The following is a 16,183-nucleotide window of genomic DNA, read 5'->3' on the forward strand; positions in this document are numbered from 1 at the left end:
GACGGGAAGGATATTTCCTCTTCTGGCTACTGTGACGATGAGACGATCACTTAGTGGAGTGTTTGGTTGGGTTGACAAGGATGCCTGATATTGTATGAAGATCCTCGGCGACTCGCCCGCACAGCTCCTTCCTTTCCGAGTGTATGGGCTACTTCCCTGGGCTGTGTATTAGCATGATAGGATCTGTTCTATGTACCGAGGTACTCTGTAGATGCTATGTATCATGTACGTTGTAGGTCTATGTTAGGTATTTCTACTATTCTCTGCCTAGGAGACTGTTCGGGTATCTAGACATGTCGGACAGCCTCTTGAACTTGTAAGGGTGACCAATCCCGATCTAAAAGATCCAAAAATTGGATCTGATGCTCACAAGGTACTTGTTTTACAAAGAATAAAAGTAATCCAGCAACCGCATATCATTCATTGTGGCGAGCCCTCCAGGGTTCCTACATATTTTATGACATGACGTGCAGGCCCGAGGAACACAACCGGGAGTTATCCGACTCAAATATCCTCCGTCTCACTGCATGTCTCGAGCCCCCTGGAAATTTCAAATCGAGTCATCGTGAATGCCCATATGGGTTTATTTCTTCTAAACGGAGGGGTCGGGTCAGCCAGACGTCATCGAGGGAAGGAATACAACACGTACAGGGCAGTTGCAAGAGCCGGCAGGGCACTGGCAAGAGGAGCCGCAGCTGCATCCGTGATCGCCTATCATATTTGGTCAGCATCGAGAAGAAATGGGTGAAATACGATGAAGGACAACCCCACTATGACCCCGCCATTTCGGAAATCAGGCCAAGACAAAGCGCGATTCTTCAATATGAAGTCACAGATGGCATAGAAGATGGGAATGCTTACTCATTTTGAATGGAGTTGGTAAAAACTGGTAAAGCTGTTTGAAGTTGTGTTGGTTGTAAAAGGTAAGGTGGGGGGGGAGGAAGAGAGAGATGGGCGGGACCCTTATATACTCGTGACTTTCGGGGAATACATGTTGAGTCTGAGGGTCTCAGACTTGAGTGAATTGTCATTTCACATCTTTCACGTTACACTTTCAGGGTGAGCATATTACTGCAATATCCCCGCTTACGCCAACGCATTGGTTTCTGAGAGCCGCGTTTGCGAGATCTCCAAAATATTCGGCTCCTGAAAACATGACCACTTCTATCGCCTGCATATGTGGAAGCGTAGCCTTATCTATCCAGTTGGACTCTGAGATTGACCAATCCAAACTCCAATTATGCCATTGCACCGGCTGTCGGATGGTGACAGGGCAGTTGGCTACATCGTATTATCTCCTTCAGCATGAACCACCGAATCTAGATGGGCTTCAAGACTATCAACAGTCCAGCCATGTCAGCCTTTTTTTTTGTAAGACATGTGGTGCTCACGTCTTTGCCCGCCTGCAGTCCGAGGGACAGTTTCTGATTGCCTCGGGTTTGTTGGCAGCTAAGGACGTTCTCTCGGTCCGAGCAGTTGAGCATTGGCAAAGCAGCGATACCGGGGATGGTGGACTCAGTGCTCTACTTCCTGGAACGGAGTCCCGCATCACAGGTTGCAGATTACATCGTTCAGCTAGCATGGAGAACCCCGGCCGAAAATCAGTAAGCCCGGCAAAATATATATCAACAAGCCAGCATTTGCGAGCCCGCTGCCTTTGTGGAGGGGTTGAGTTTTATATCACCAAGCCCGATGAAACCTCCCTACAAGCATCCTCGCCATGGCCAGATCTGCTGGTTCCATACCATTCGGGGTCTGGAGCGAATCCTGATGATATCAAATGGTGGTTGCGAGAGGGGGATACAAAATATCTTGCAGGGACCTGTGTCTGCGACAGTTGTCGACTGAGTAGTGGGTTTCCAATTCAGACCTGGGCATTTGTGCCCAAATCCAACATATTTAATGTAGACGGGTCACCACTCAAGTTTGGTGCAGGGACCATGCAGCGGCATAGAAGTTCACTAGGGGTATTCAGAGAATTCTGCAGCTGCTGTGGGGCTACTGCCTTTTGGCATTGTGATGAACGACCGCTGCTCATTGATGTAAGTGTGGGATTGCTCCAAGCGAATGGTGCTAGAGCTGAGGACTGGTTGGAATGGGTAACAAGTCGTGTCAGTTTTGCTGAGATGGCGGTACAACATGATTTGGTTCATATTCTGGAGGAGGGTCTCAAGATACATTCAAAGCAAAGGTAGAAGTCGACATGTGAAGACTATAATGTATGAATGTTATCTCATATGTCTCATATATCTTATAGTCCTCCAGACTTCTATTCCATACAGACACAAGTGCGCCTTCCTCTGAAGCACGTGTGGAAGGACCTTGTCCGTCACCGCCTTCCCTCCGCCCGACTTTTTTGGGGATCTTTTTTTCGCGTCTGATCCGATGCCTCTTGATCATCTTTCCCACACGCGTCCGCATTTTTGCTGCTTAACCGCAGCTGCTCAAAATGCCTCCAATGCCTCCATTTGCTCCATTCCAGTTCAGAGGAAATTCTAACTATCGTGGCTCACGCCCTAATCCGCGACACGAGTTCACTTTCCGGTACCAGAAACCTGCCACTTCAGACCGACCCTTATTATCCTCGAAGAGAGAAAGCACGCCCGAACGACTCCAGGGCGAGAATGAGACCAAGCCTGCACTCAGATTTGCGGAACTTTCTACTTTGAGCGACAGTGAAGAAGCAGAAATGGACATGTCTGATGACTCCGACACAGAGCGACCGCGCAAGAGACGTGCAGTAGGTTCTGATGGGCCCCAAGAAGCTGCTCCAGCTCCTCCAGTTCCTAAATGGTCGAACCCTGATCCGTACACTGCGCTACCTCCCCCAGCTGAAACTACAAACAAAAGGGTGGATGTTGTCAAGCTGATTCGCAAGGCGAGACTTGACATAGCTGCAAAGACGGACGAAACAGACGCAGTCAAACAGAACTCAGACTTTATTTCTCTTGGCATGGAACCTGAACCAGAAGTTCCTCAGAGCAACGCTCCCGATAACGCTCCCAGAGGGCCAAAGGCCCAGGAAGGTCTAGATTCCGCCATTGCGAGTCGAAAGCGAACCCACGACAGTGAGATCAAAGGGTACTCCCGAAAGACTGGAAAGCCTGCCAGCAGATTCAACTCTGATGGTTCTGTTATCGATCAATGGAAACCACTCACCCCAGAGAGAGGCACGCCTTGGTTTGAGGGCACCCCAGCTTCCTTGCACGTGGGAACCCAGTCAGTACTATCCTTTGCGCTTTTCCCGATCCCTCTCTAACATTTAAGCTAGGCTGCATAATGAGATTCTCAGCTTCTATCACTGGGCCAAGCCACAGGAATTTGAACATATCGTCCGTGCAGATCTTGTCAATCGATTGGAGACCGCATTCCAACAACGATACCATAACGTTTCAATCCGGGCCTTTGGTTCTTTTGCCTCGGGTCTTTATCTCCCCACTGCTGATATTGATTTGGTGCTGCTTTCTCACACATTTTTGCGCACGGGAGTTCGAACATTTGGAGAGAGGAAGGGTCAGATCTACGCGTTTTCGGCTTTCCTCAAGAGCACAAATCTCGCTGTTCCCAACTCGATCGAATGCATTGCCTCCGCCCGAGTTCCGATTCTCAAATACGTGGACAAGCTGACTGGATTGCGAGTGGATTTGTCCTTTGACAATGACAGTGGCTTGGTCGCCAATGAGACATTCCAGAAATGGAAAACTCAGTATCCTATGATGCCGGTTATCCTGGCCGTGATTAAGCAGTTCTTGTTGATACGTGGCCTCAACGAAGTCCCAACCGGTGGAATCGGAGGTTTCTCCATCACTTGTTTGGTCACGAGTCTTCTCCAGCATCTCCCCCAAGGCCACATGCAGCCAAATCTCGCAACAATCTTGCTGGACTTTTTCAATTTCTATGGGAAGGAATTCTGCTATGATAGGCTGGCAGTCCGCATGGATCCTCCGGGCTATTTCAACAAGGTGGGTGGACTTTGGTCTGGATCTTGTAAATTAGCGAGCTGATCATGTCAAACAGGGCTATTATTTTGGCAATCCGGATCGTCTCACCATCGAAGATCCCAATAACCGTGACAACGATATCTCAGGCGGCACAAAGGAAATTGGGTTGATCTTCCGAGCCTTTTCTAATGCCCACACTGCCCTGAGGAATCGCATGGAATATCTTGCACTTGTCCAAGGACCGAACAAGAGCATTCTCGAACCCATTATTGCGGCGAACTTTGATGAATATATCGAACAACGCTTTCAGCTCCGCCAGGTGTTTATGACAGAAGCGAGGTTTGCTCGTTACAGGGAGGCTTCACCTCCGCCTCCGCCGCCGGGATCCCCCCCCTGCTAACGAAGCCTCGCCTCCTCCTCCTCCCCCTCCTGCGGACGGAACCCGCTCTCCCATGCCAACGGCCGCAGCTCGCAAGCCTGCCACAAAGCCTAAAGGAAAGTTGAAGGGCACAAAATCGGAGCCAGAAGATATCTCTTCTGATGAAGCGCCCGAATCTGAACCAAAGTCTGCCAAGGCTCGCAAGGGTGAGACAAGACGTCAGTTGTGTCAAGAACGTGCTGCCAGGCTCAAACGCCTGAGGCCTGACCTCACCAAACTTCCCAACACCCTCAGCCTCCGCCAAGCTCGCCGCCATGCAGGTTACGAGACCGATGAGCAGATGAATGCGGACTTGGACCGAAGAGAGCAGGAACTTCTCGCCTCGGCATAAACTTGAGTCCCCGTTTCCACGCCCGCAACGACTTTTTTTGGTTTCTGTTTGTATGCTTTATCTTGTACGATGATACCCCTTACTTCGAATGGTTTGGTGATTTGCAAGGGGAAGAAAGGAGGGATGTGTGCAATGACGGTACGGTGGGGGTCGATGATATCTTCGCATATGCCTCGACAAAAGTGTGCTTCTACTACTCTCGATGGCGAGAAGCGCAGCGAATGACTACTGGTGGATAATCGAGAATGAGCATTCTTCTTTGAGCTTGAGATGAAAAAAGTAACTTACCATTTAGGATTCTCTCCCGGATTTCGACTTCGCCAGAATCTGTTGACCTGTCCCTTGGTCATGATTGATTAGGGCTGTCCAAATTTAGAAGCCAGTTCTCGATCTTATTTGATTGAGAGCTACTTTCAATATGGATAGCCCGCGACAATTTCAAACCCTGGATGATCTTGTCTCCATCTCCTGTTCAAGTCGATTCGGCGCCTCAACGTCTAATGCCTCCTCGATTTTCACCCGACGAGCACCTAGTTCTTGCAGTTCTTTGGTCCCAACACGGGATGCTGTTAGTGATTTCAATGGAACCCCCCGATGATCATGGATTCACGCCCAACGTGGATCTATGTTTGTTGGCGTTTATCTTTTTTGCTTTTCCCTTATGCCTCTTCATCCCATGCCTCCTTTCTCACCCAGAGAGCGCTATATGCGACATCTGGGAGAGGATTGGACACCAGGAGCTACCGGGCTTGGGACTACAAGCCGCACTTGCCTTTCTATGGAAGGTGAGCCCATCTCCACGTGCTGCCAAGTCCCAGGGTTACTGGGTTCCTGCCCGGAACTCTTTGTCTAACCCAAATCCCAGAAAATACACCTAGGGAGTATGAGAAAACACTCGATGCCAGGGCTATATGTTTCGATACACTCATGAAGTCCTATTTTAATCCTATGCAAGCTGCTTTTCCACATCTGATGGTGGTGTCAGCATAGGATTTTCCTCGATGGCTGTATCAGATATAGTGAGATGAGGCTTCCGTCCTGTTCTCTCCTCGGCCTCGATCCTCTGCAAAGCGGCAACATGCTCCTCGGATAACGAATTCACAAAGTCTGGTGACGGACTGGCCCAGACATAATCAACCCACGCTGTACCTAGGATGTCCCGAATCTCTCGTGCCAACTGCAAGATATGAAGGCCACGCGTATGAGACCAGGCACGATCTGTGATAAGGCCCTCCTGGGGCGTGAGGATATTCGATGATGCGGAATCATCGCCCATCGGAACACCCAAGCTAGGAGTCGACGGTCCAGCTGATTTCAACTCAGTATCGAGATACGAAGCGTCGTCATCCTCATTCCAATTCTCCAATCCATCAACGATACTGTGCCACACGCGCAAAGTCTCATCCAGCTCAGCGATATTACTAACGCCCATCACGCTGACACCAAGCCTTCTCCCCGTGCCCATACTAGCCACAGACAAGAACCCAGGATCAGCATCCGGAGCACGAGCAAGCGGCGCACCGAGACCGCCAGCCCGCGCACCAACACGCAGCCACGCCTCCAGCGCAAACCGAATCGCAACAACCTCAAGCTTCTCTCCGTGCTGCGAAGCACAATCTGCAGCATCACGAATAGCACTCCGCAGTGCATTAGGAGCGGGATGGAAATCACCCATCGAGCCAATCGGCACGCCGTCACGACGAAGCAATCCCATGCCCAGCGGCGAAGCGTTAGGAACAACATCAACGCCCGCTGCGATCAGTCTGGGCAAGGCGTGCGAGTGCAGTCGCGTGTTCTGCAAAGTAAAGTTGGCATACGACATGACGATATCGAGCGGCTCGCCCGTCTCGCGGAGGACCGTCTCTGCCAGATCGCTGAGCACGTCGACAGGATATCCCGAGATACCAACGTAGCGTAGTATGCCCTCTTCATCGCGCAGACGACGCAGCTCCCGCACGGCCGTGACCACTTCTGCTACAGTCACGAATTCCACGTCGTGGCAGTACACTACGTCCAGGTAGTCTGTGTGTAGGCGTTGCAGACTACGCTGCACACTATGTCTGATCCATTGTGGCGAGTAGTCGAATGATGAGCCGGCTACACGCCCGACTTTCGTGAGGAGGTGGTATGCCTCCCGTGGAAATTTGGTTCGCACGGTTTCTGTTGCGAGGGCGCGGCCGAGGAGCTCTTCTGCGGGGCCGTAGTAGGGGGATGTGTCGAAGGCGCGGATGCCGCGTGAAAGTGCTCGCTGTACGAGTTCTGTTGTTGGAAGGGCGTATGGGTCGGTGTTATATTGAGAATTGAAGGTTGCAGTGCCCATTATCAGCGGTGGCAGGGCCGCGGACAGTGGGGTGGAGGGGCGCATGGTGGTTTGGAGGTCAATATTGTCAATGCCGAAAGAGTCGGCTATGGGTATGTGCGTATTTCTTATGGATTGGGGAATTGGTAAGGTCTTTTCAAATGGTATATGCTGTTCCTATAATTTCTCCGAGAAAAAAAAAGAACCCCCGGGCTCCGCTCCGGATTGCGCCATGGCGGGGGATTGTGCCCAGATCGGGACATGTGGCCACAATCTGATCGGCTTTGTGTTACATTTCGGTGAATCCTTGAATGATTGGCGTTGAATGGCCGATTGATAGAACCTTGCAGGTTATAGGGACATAGGGACGTGATGTTCCTGGCAAAGCGGCGGTGGCAAAAAACCGAAAAAAAAAAGTCAGCGAGTTCCGGCAACTCCATGTATATATATACGATGGTCCTGCGAAGAAGACACAGTAAATAAGTCTAGATCGGACATTACACAAGTTAATGCAAGTATATAGCTATTGTACATGAATCCTTTCCGGGTGAGAGTGGAGAAGGGGGTCAAACGCGCATCACAGATGATATACACAACCGAAAGGTCGATGAGAAAGTCGGAGATGGAGGCAACAACTTCCACTTCCGACGGGAGATGGTACCCAAGGGAAGATTCAAGGGCCATCTAAAAATATCAGAGAGAAAGACCCCAGTCTAGAAAATCAAGGCGTCTTTCTCCAACAACCCAAACGCCATGCTATGCCAAAACAAGAAAGACGAGCAGATCGAAAACAAAGAAGCCGGAGTTGGAGGCTTCTGTCGCAGGAAGCGTAGATGTGCTCGTAGGAAAACCGGAGGGCCTGAAAAGCCGGAGAACCGCACTTATTGTCGAATTCATTTATCCTTGTAGACCTTGGGGTTCCAGCCTTCCTTTAATTCCTTGTCGATCGCAGACTTGCGCTCGATCTCGCGGAACTCCATTTCCAGGCGCTCGCGTGCACGCAGAATCTTGCTCTGCAAATAGAAACTGCCGCCTTTTTCGGGGTTGTTGGTGTCGAACAGTTTCTTGAATCGGCCCATAACGTGTTCGAGGTCGTGTTCGCCTGAGGCCGGGGGCTTGACGTTCAGGATTTTGCAGGCTTCCTCGACGGTTACACTCGATGTGGAAGTGGACTTTCCAGCTGCCTTTTGCTGGCCAGCATATTTGCCGGACGCTTGGGCTTGCTTGTAGGCTTCGGCGAAGGCGCGGCCGAAGACCCGGGCTCCGGTCACGACGACTTGAGAGACAATGCGATGAGCCTAACAGATTATTAGTTTTGATTTTGGAAATGGGAATAATGGAGAGATTGATAAACATACCATTGAGGAGGTGCCGTGAAGAAGGCGATCACGATATGTTATAGGTTGGAGGAAGAAAGAAGAGAAGGGGAAAATTTCGGCTGCGGGTTTTAGCGTCGGCAGCTCCAGGCACAAGTATAGAGAACAGTAGTATACAACACAGGTATCAAGGTCATTCCAATTTAAGATTTTAGACATAGGTATTCATTACTATTCCGTCTATATAGTGATCTTTTTCTTTAAAAAAAATATCCAAGTAGTAAAACAATAAAACAGAGAATATCCAAACCCTTCACTATATACCGAGAGTCACATGCCCACAACTTCGATCTCCCCGCAGATCTTCTTGAACCGAAACATAACGAACGATATAAATTCCGCATACACTCATCCCGGGGGATGAGTTGATTGTCTTCTCTATGACATGTCCGTAATTGGATGGCAGCTTTAGGTATGTCATCTGATGATACTTCTCCTGGAACATCACTGATAGAAAGACAGACAACCTTCCGTGGATAGACTCCATGGCACCCTCATCGAACGTACAAGATCAAGGCCAGTCGGACTTTCAACCTCCGACGGTCGCTGCCTTTTCCCCAACCACGATTACTGGCTCGGCTTTAACCTCGCGCCAGCGCTCCAGTGTCATCGTGCATCGCAAGTCACCTCTTCTAGTGGCCACGCCCCCGGCCATCACTCGCGCTCTAGCCTACTCGCACCCCTTCCTACTACCTCTAAACAAACTCGCAGGTCTCCTAACATGGACATCTGGAGACCCATGGCAGAGCTTCCTGCTGGTAGCTACCTTTTGGACTATCGTGCTGTATAGCGATGCCATCATTCTTCGGGCAGGACCGATCTTGGTCGTAATCGCGTTGATCCTCGGCATGTATGGACGTCGTTACTCGCCTCTGTCATCAACTATATCAACAGGCGAAAAGCACAAGACCAAAGTTGCCCCAGATAGCTCCCTACGTCATCAAAAGAGTCTTGATGAAATAGTTGAAACCCTTCGCATCTTCACAACCAGATGCAATATCCTCCTAGAGCCTCTACTCGACCTCACCGACTTCCTATCCACCCAGCGCACTCCTACATCGGCGACTACCAGACCCGCTCTGACAGCTCTGTTCATTCGCATACTCTTAGTCACTCCTGTGTGGATCGGCCTGACTCTACCTCCATTCTACATACTTACCACGCGCCGCATCGTCATGGCCGTCGGCACTATCATTTTGACTTACCACTCCCGGCCCGCCAGGGTCTCACGTGTCATTCTGTGGCGGTCTCGAGCCGTGCGTCGGCTCTGTGCCGCAGCCACGGGACTCTCCGTCGCCGATACCCCGAGCAGCTCACAAAAGGCCCCGGCCCAGGCCCAGGGTCAAAAGCAAGGCCTGAACATTTCAACTCGGCGGCGCGGAGACAACGCAGGTGTGCGATTCACGTTTGTTGTCTATGAGAATCAGCGCCGCTGGTTAGGTATCGGGTGGACTTACTCGTTGTTCCCGGCAGAACGTCCCGCCTGGACAGACGAGCACATGAACCCAGTGAACCCCAAAGATTCTTTCGAGTTACCAGATGTTCAAACAGGAGATGCCAAATGGCGCTGGGTGGAGGGAAGTGAGTGGCGTATCGAAGGAGCGGACAACTTCAATGGAAAATCGGACTCGAAGGGCTCAACCGGCGAAGGATGGATCTACTATGATAACAAGGTTGGTGATTTGTCCTTACTGACTTTGATGTATTATCTTCTAACCAACCCTAGTGGAATGACGGTCGCCGCGGACAGGACGGATGGGATCGCTATACCCGTCGACGCAAGTGGTACCGTGACGCTGAATTAGCGGAGCCCTCACCCTCCGGAACCCAGAACGTTTCGGAAGAAACCATTTCCGGGCTCACGCAGGCTCTCGAAAAGGAGAAAGAACAGCAGAACGACGATGACGCCGACGCACAAAGCATCGCGGCATCCACCTCCTCCAAGTCCCATCGTCGGCGCTGGTTCAGCGGTACCAAGGAAAAAGACCAGACCCGCGGTGGGCCCGCTGATAGTGGACGTACGACAGGCTCAAACGCCTCCGGCGCAGCCGATAGAGCAGATGCCTCGCGACCCATCAGCATCAAGAATTCCCGCAGACCGTCCCATGCCCGCGAAGGAAGCGTAGCAACTAGTGACAGCGCCAGTTTGCGGGAGAAGGAGATAGCAAACTCGCAAGATCATCTCGACCGGTGGTCCACTCGAGCTGCGGGTGGGACTGAAAGGGCGGAAAGGGAATGGGGACTTAGCGATGAGGTGAATATGGGACTGAGTTGATACGTTCTACGTTCATGTATGCAATCCTCAAATTCCGCTTGCTACCCAAGGCGGCTTATATATCCTTATTATTTGTAGTGTACAAAGACCTGTGAATTTCTTTCCCGATTTTGCATACTCCGTCATGTAACCTGCCTTCAATGCTCCCGACATAAAAGACACCTCGCTCCTCGTCATCCTATTTCATACATATAGTATCCAACCTACACCACAAGTTGTATTCCCTCGACAGAGTAGCTTGATCTCCTAAGTAGGATCTCAAGACAACACAAACAAGCAAGAACATAGTTGATGTGTCTAGCGCCGACTAAGTTTGGCCGCTCCTTGGCTATGCTCATGAGTTCATGATGGCAAATCCACCACATCGTTCTATATTTAGAAAGTGAATGCAGGGACAGTTCATCTCGGAGGACATTTTGATATAGAGAGATCTAATGCCCCTGTGGATCAAAGTGAAGCTGAGCAAAGAGGTAGTCCAGCATTGACTGCATTGTCACAGTGTTGAAAGATAAGAAAGCCAAGGTGCGTCGCTGTTGTCAAAAGTACATGAACCCCTGCCGAATACAGTAACTGGTCTTTTTTCCATCTTTCATTGATTTTGATTTTTGAGCTCATACTTACTTTCTAGTAGGACCTACGGAGTGGAGACTTATTGGAGACCTTATTCAGCCCGAGGAAAGGAAATGTGATAAAAATACAGTGTTGAAATAGTATTATGTATGTTCGATTCTTGGGGATTTCCCAAGAATCCTACGGGGTATGTCCCGGATGTATTTACAATTCGCAAAGCACAAACCACATCTTCATATCACATAACGGAATTCCGGGTTCTGCCGGTCCGTCAAGTCCAAAAACGCACTGTTTTCTGGAACAACGTACGCATCACCCAATGCCTCCTTCTCCCGGTCACGTCGGTTATTCTCCCGCTGCGACACCCACCAGATAAGGCACAGATCCAGCGTGACGACGAAATACAGCACGCAGATAGAGATCTTGGCGGGCAGATACCCAGGGGCATCTTTAGCCTGGAAGGTCTGTGGCGAGATAATGTTGCCAACAGTGTAGGCGATAGTCTGGATGCAGGACACGGTGATCTTCTTGGTTGATCCGGCCACATTGGTACTGGTGAGACCAAGAATCGTCGTCCAGCCGAGAGGAATACCTCCGGTGAGATAGTATCCGATCAGGGCAGGGACCTTGTTGGTGGTTGCCATCAAAATCGCACCGACAATAGCCAGAATATGGCCAACGATGCACCAGAAGAGTCGGCGCTGGGTCTTCATGGCCAGATAGGTTAGGCCGATCAGCACCACGACCTCATAAGCACCCATTGGGGTGACAAGCAAAAGACTTTCTGTTTTCGTGTATCCCATGCCCGTTACCATGATGTTTCCGAAACTCGTTGCAGTGGAGTTTGGTACATTGGCCGCCATGACCCAGAAAGCGTAGAGCCAGGTGTGCGGGTCGGTAAGGGCTTCGTAGACCTGCTCTTTCTTGAAGACATTGCTTCCGATGCCCTGTCCGTTACCACGAAGGCGCTCCGCGTGCATTGCCTTTTCTTCCGTGGTCAAAAATCCCGCTGTTAAAGGGGAATCAGGCAAGCAGAAGAAGAAGGTAATGCCAACCACCACGGTCAACAGACCCAGAATCAGGAAAATAACCTGCCAACCTCGCAGAGAGGCACTAGGGTCTCCACCGATGTGGGTTGCTACGCCGTACGCGACGTAGCCGCCGAACATCTGCGCAAATCCACACATGGAGAACCACAATCCGACGCGGAAAGCCTGTTCTTCCTTTCGGTACCACTGTGAGGTGAAGACGACCCAGGCGGGGATGATGGCGGCTTCGGCGGCACCCAGAAGTGCGCGGCAGACCATCAAAGAGGCGAAGGACTTGCAGGCGGCCATGCAGGCCAGGATGGTGCCCCAGACTGTGACGTTGACGGAGACGTATTTGGCGAGTGGGAATGATTGCATCAAGCGCATTGTGGGGAAGGCGAGCGCAAGCTGACCGAAAAAGAAGATACTCGACACCCAGTTGAATTGGTTGCCGTGCAGGTGTGTAGACTCGCGCAGCCCTGTAACACTGGCATAACTGACGGCGATTTTGTCGAGATACTGTAGGAAGTATACGATGCAGATCAGGGGCATGATATACAAATCGATTTTGCGCAATAGTCGTCTCGACGCTGCAGGATCGAGAACGCTTGGCGAGCCGGCTTCGAGTAATTGCAGTGCGCCATCGCCTGTAGCCTGAGAATATGAGGGTTTCTTCTCGTTATCGGCCGAGATGCTCTCGACCGGAGATGTTTGAACGGTCATCTTGAGGTTGTGTAGTGAGATGTCGCGGTTCAAGATAGGAGAACCCGTTGGTTAAGTAGAGGGTGCTTATGGAGCTTGCCAATATTCACAGGCAAGCACGCCATCGCTCCTGGCTGTCACAATATTATTGCCCAGTGGCGATTTGCCGGCCTATAGTCATTATCTGGGTCCTAGTGGAGTCAGGACTCAAGGATTTTTCAAGCGAGGAGATTTATCCCAAGCAGTCTGATTGGTGATGTTATGTAGAGAATATATTATCTATAGATGTAGTGTCTTATCAAGCTAAAGTTCCAACATGTAGAAGTAGTTACACACTAAAAAAGCAGGGAAAAAGTAGTACCTTAATAACCAAGCCTACCCTGAAGGTCCGGAGTAGATTAGCTAGGTCCGGACATGGTTAATGGTTTTCCGACCCCCGGTCTCGGGGACTCTGCCAAGTCCTAACGAAGATTCGGGTCCGGGGAGTTTGCCGGGCGGGCCCGGAAGCAAATTCTTACCAGATGGCAATTAGTCAGATTTTGATCTTTCTAGATGTAAGGTACATATGACCATGATACCTATCTTGAATCACTTTAGTATTATCGTTGGTTCAGACCGCCATAGCATTTTTTTACATACTCACCTGGAGCTCTCGACACTATGCGATGTCCATATTTAGCCTTGATCTGGAGTAGATTAAACTCAACGTGCATTAGAACTTTATTTTCCCTGAATGACACCGAGTTTACTCCGAGTTCGAGACAATGGCTCATGTCATCTATGTACCTTTAATATGGAGTTACCATACAAAAGATACCTACACAAATGGTTTGCCTCATTTGGACCGCCTTCTGAGAGAGCATACCGCCCGGTGACTCGAACTTTTGATTGATGGAGACCTAGCTTGCCGGCAGAATATGAACCGGGGGTCTACAGGTGTCAAAATCTAAGCGGTGTGACGGAATTGTGGCATAAAGGCTGTGATCGTCAGTCATGATTTCTAAGAATATGCACACAAAACCGATGTTCGGGTCATTCTTACAAGGATTCAACCTTCTATCCGGTAGTCCAGGCCCCTATCTATGCAAGAATCAATTCCCACCCCAACTCCTCTACAAGATCTAACCAATGTACATTTTTCTGACCCATCTCAATAAACCGAGCATCGAAATCAGCATCTTGTCTCCCCCACAAAATACCCAATAACTCCTTGGCACGTTTTACATTCCCAATCCCGAAATTATCCTGTAGCTTGCTCAAGAAACGAAGCACAACCTCTCTGTCCGCTAGATTATCACTCTCACACCCCGATATAAAGAGCGGGAACGTGAGCGCCGAATACTCGCAATGGTCACCCAGCGGGAAATCCTCAATCCGGGAAAGACAGCGGTAGACGGCGAGAGTCTTGGGCGTGGAGATGAGAGGAACCCAATCTCCCTCCGAGAGAGGTTGGGTCTCCTCTGGTCGAGTATTGACCATGGTACCAGTGTGAGTGGCAGAAGAGACATCCGAACGGGTTCTGCTGATGCGCTCCATGATTGAATGAAGATAGATGAACCCTGCGTCGCGGAAACATTCTGCTACCAGTTGAAGCCGGGTTAGGGTTGCTATTGATGTCCCTTGGGGAATTATACAGGGCGTTGAAGTGGGAGACCAGGTGAGGAGTGAATCATTTCTGAGATGGGGTGTTAGTGCGGGGGCTCGGATGGACTATCTTGGGTAATCACGGAGAGAGACATACATGGAAGCAACGCTGAGTCGAAGAGCCAACGTATCAGCCTGGAGAGAAGGCAGTTCTGCAATGCGTGCACATAATTTGAGAATCTCCTCTGTGTATCCAATATATATGTCCAACTTCGGGATGCCGATGTTACTGTCGACAAGGAAATCCGTAGAAGTGATACACTTGCGGTTGCTGATCCGGGCCATGTTATAGGCATACACGAATCTAGATGATGACATCTTATGTTAGCGTTCGACAATGTATGTCGCAGGTTGTCACACATACAGTCCACGCAGGAACTCGGCTGCATCTCGATCCATTGAAGCGAATCCACCGCGTGAAACAATCAAACGTTGCAATGCGTTGAGATGAACAACCCATTGCTTAACGCTACCACGCACGATCTCATATTTGCATAGTAGACCGACTGCTAGCATGGCATCGTCAGGAAATACCTCCGTGGAGCACTTGCCTAGTGCTGTGCGGAGTCCGCTGAGCGTTCCACTATAGTATTTGACTGCAGCAGTATGTGCTCCAAAGCCGTGGGAGCGATTTGCTAGATGGAGAGCGGAGACGGCACATACAGCCTTCATCAGCAGGGGTGACAACATTGCCCTCGGGATCAACATCGACCGAAGGGGATTATCATCGCTTTCTAGATTTGCTAGCAGCCGAGATCCCTGCTCCATGTGATATTGGAGGTAGTGAGTCTCATGTGTTGAGAGATGACTGATATATCCCTGAGGCTGTGGGATCACCGCGACAGAGCCATGCGAATCACCAATATCCTGGCTAGATTTGAATTCTTCCGCATCCTGAGCCGGACTGGTAGCTGCCTGAAATGATGCATATCCCCAAGGAGAAGATGGACCAGGCCAGCTCAGGGAAGTCCGCGGCCCAGGAGATACATTAGTTTCGAGGCATGCATCCGAGGACGGGGACGGGGACGGCGCAGGCGAAGGTAATTGAGATGTCGAGGACGCACTAAGCCGTCGACGCTTTGGACTCTCCCTCTGCGAGAATACCTGCGCCGATGGAACTAGCGGCTCTGCCCATATAGAGCCGTAGCCCTCGCACGTACGACCTTGCTTAAGACAATTGTTACAACTGATCAAAATTAGTCATGAAAATTCAAAGCCAAATTCTCGCACGCACCTTGGTTTGGTCTTATCGCAGGCCTTGCGTCTTTTTTTGCAGGTTATGCATCCTGATCGAGTCCATGCCGTGCCAGATTGCCGTGTCCTACCCTTCTTCGGGACGGAAGTGGGCTGGCCAGATGTGATAGATGACGACTGCGGTGAGCCATTCAGAGGAAAGGCATTCATAATGTCAAGGAGCGCCTAGATAGTACGGAGATTCTCTAACAGGTACTAGTGACGGCATGCTTATCGCAGATATTGGACAAATTCAGACAAGCATGCGCTGTAGCGGGCATTGGCCCGCACAATTTCTCGGAGGGTTATCGATAGCAGAATAAACTAACCCAAATTGGGACAATT

The 16,183-nt window shown here is 50.4% G+C and overlaps 7 protein-coding genes across 7 annotated transcripts; 2 read left to right on the forward strand and 5 right to left on the reverse strand.

Annotated features, from left to right (window-relative positions):
- Nucleotides 1-1,961: 1,961 nt before the first annotated feature.
- On the reverse strand, nucleotides 1,962-2,141 carry N7500_000808 (uncharacterized protein; the record flags this gene model as incomplete). Its single annotated transcript, XM_056671954.1, has 1 exon — nucleotides 1,962-2,141. One exon carries the CDS (start codon nucleotides 2,139-2,141, stop codon nucleotides 1,962-1,964), a length of 180 nt encoding a protein of 59 aa, XP_056537527.1.
- Nucleotides 2,142-2,449: 308 nt separating this feature from the next.
- Nucleotides 2,450-4,711, forward strand: N7500_000809 (putative topoisomerase family protein TRF4; the record flags this gene model as incomplete). Its single annotated transcript, XM_056671955.1, has 4 exons — nucleotides 2,450-3,219; nucleotides 3,272-3,962; nucleotides 4,018-4,262; nucleotides 4,300-4,711. The coding sequence occupies 4 exons, from the start codon at nucleotides 2,450-2,452 to the stop codon at nucleotides 4,709-4,711; spliced, it is 2,118 nt and encodes a 705-aa protein (XP_056537528.1).
- A 946-nt stretch (nucleotides 4,712-5,657) lies between these two features.
- Nucleotides 5,658-7,076, reverse strand: N7500_000810 (D-arabinose 1-dehydrogenase (NAD(P)(+)) ARA2; the record flags this gene model as incomplete). The annotated part of the gene is made up of 1 exon (XM_056671956.1): nucleotides 5,658-7,076. One exon carries the CDS (start codon nucleotides 7,074-7,076, stop codon nucleotides 5,658-5,660), a length of 1,419 nt encoding a protein of 472 aa, XP_056537529.1.
- Nucleotides 7,077-7,903: 827 nt separating this feature from the next.
- N7500_000811 (import motor complex subunit PAM16) lies at nucleotides 7,904-8,371 on the reverse strand (the record flags this gene model as incomplete). The annotated part of the gene is made up of 2 exons (XM_056671957.1): nucleotides 7,904-8,308; nucleotides 8,369-8,371. The coding sequence occupies 2 exons, from the start codon at nucleotides 8,369-8,371 to the stop codon at nucleotides 7,904-7,906; spliced, it is 408 nt and encodes a 135-aa protein (XP_056537530.1).
- A 470-nt stretch (nucleotides 8,372-8,841) lies between these two features.
- Nucleotides 8,842-10,661, forward strand: N7500_000812 (PEX28-32 family peroxisomal membrane protein; the record flags this gene model as incomplete). Its single annotated transcript, XM_056671958.1, has 2 exons — nucleotides 8,842-10,059; nucleotides 10,113-10,661. Coding segments are annotated over 2 exons (1,767 nt in total), but the record flags the coding sequence as incomplete, so codon positions are not given.
- Nucleotides 10,662-11,464: 803 nt separating this feature from the next.
- On the reverse strand, nucleotides 11,465-12,982 carry N7500_000813 (allantoate permease family MFS transporter; the record flags this gene model as incomplete). Its single annotated transcript, XM_056671959.1, has 1 exon — nucleotides 11,465-12,982. The coding sequence occupies one exon, from the start codon at nucleotides 12,980-12,982 to the stop codon at nucleotides 11,465-11,467; it is 1,518 nt and encodes a 505-aa protein (XP_056537532.1).
- Nucleotides 12,983-14,041: 1,059 nt separating this feature from the next.
- On the reverse strand, nucleotides 14,042-16,009 carry N7500_000814 (Zn(II)2Cys6 transcription factor; the record flags this gene model as incomplete). Its single annotated transcript, XM_056671960.1, has 4 exons — nucleotides 14,042-14,636; nucleotides 14,703-14,909; nucleotides 14,970-15,791; nucleotides 15,840-16,009. 4 exons carry the CDS (start codon nucleotides 16,007-16,009, stop codon nucleotides 14,042-14,044), a joined length of 1,794 nt encoding a protein of 597 aa, XP_056537533.1.
- Nucleotides 16,010-16,183: the final 174 nt, after the last annotated feature.

Source organism: Penicillium coprophilum (genome assembly GCF_028826855.1).
Source record: "Penicillium coprophilum strain IBT 35676 chromosome Unknown utg000001l_segment0_segment0, whole genome shotgun sequence".
Lineage (NCBI taxonomy): Eukaryota > Fungi > Ascomycota > Eurotiomycetes > Eurotiales > Aspergillaceae > Penicillium > Penicillium coprophilum.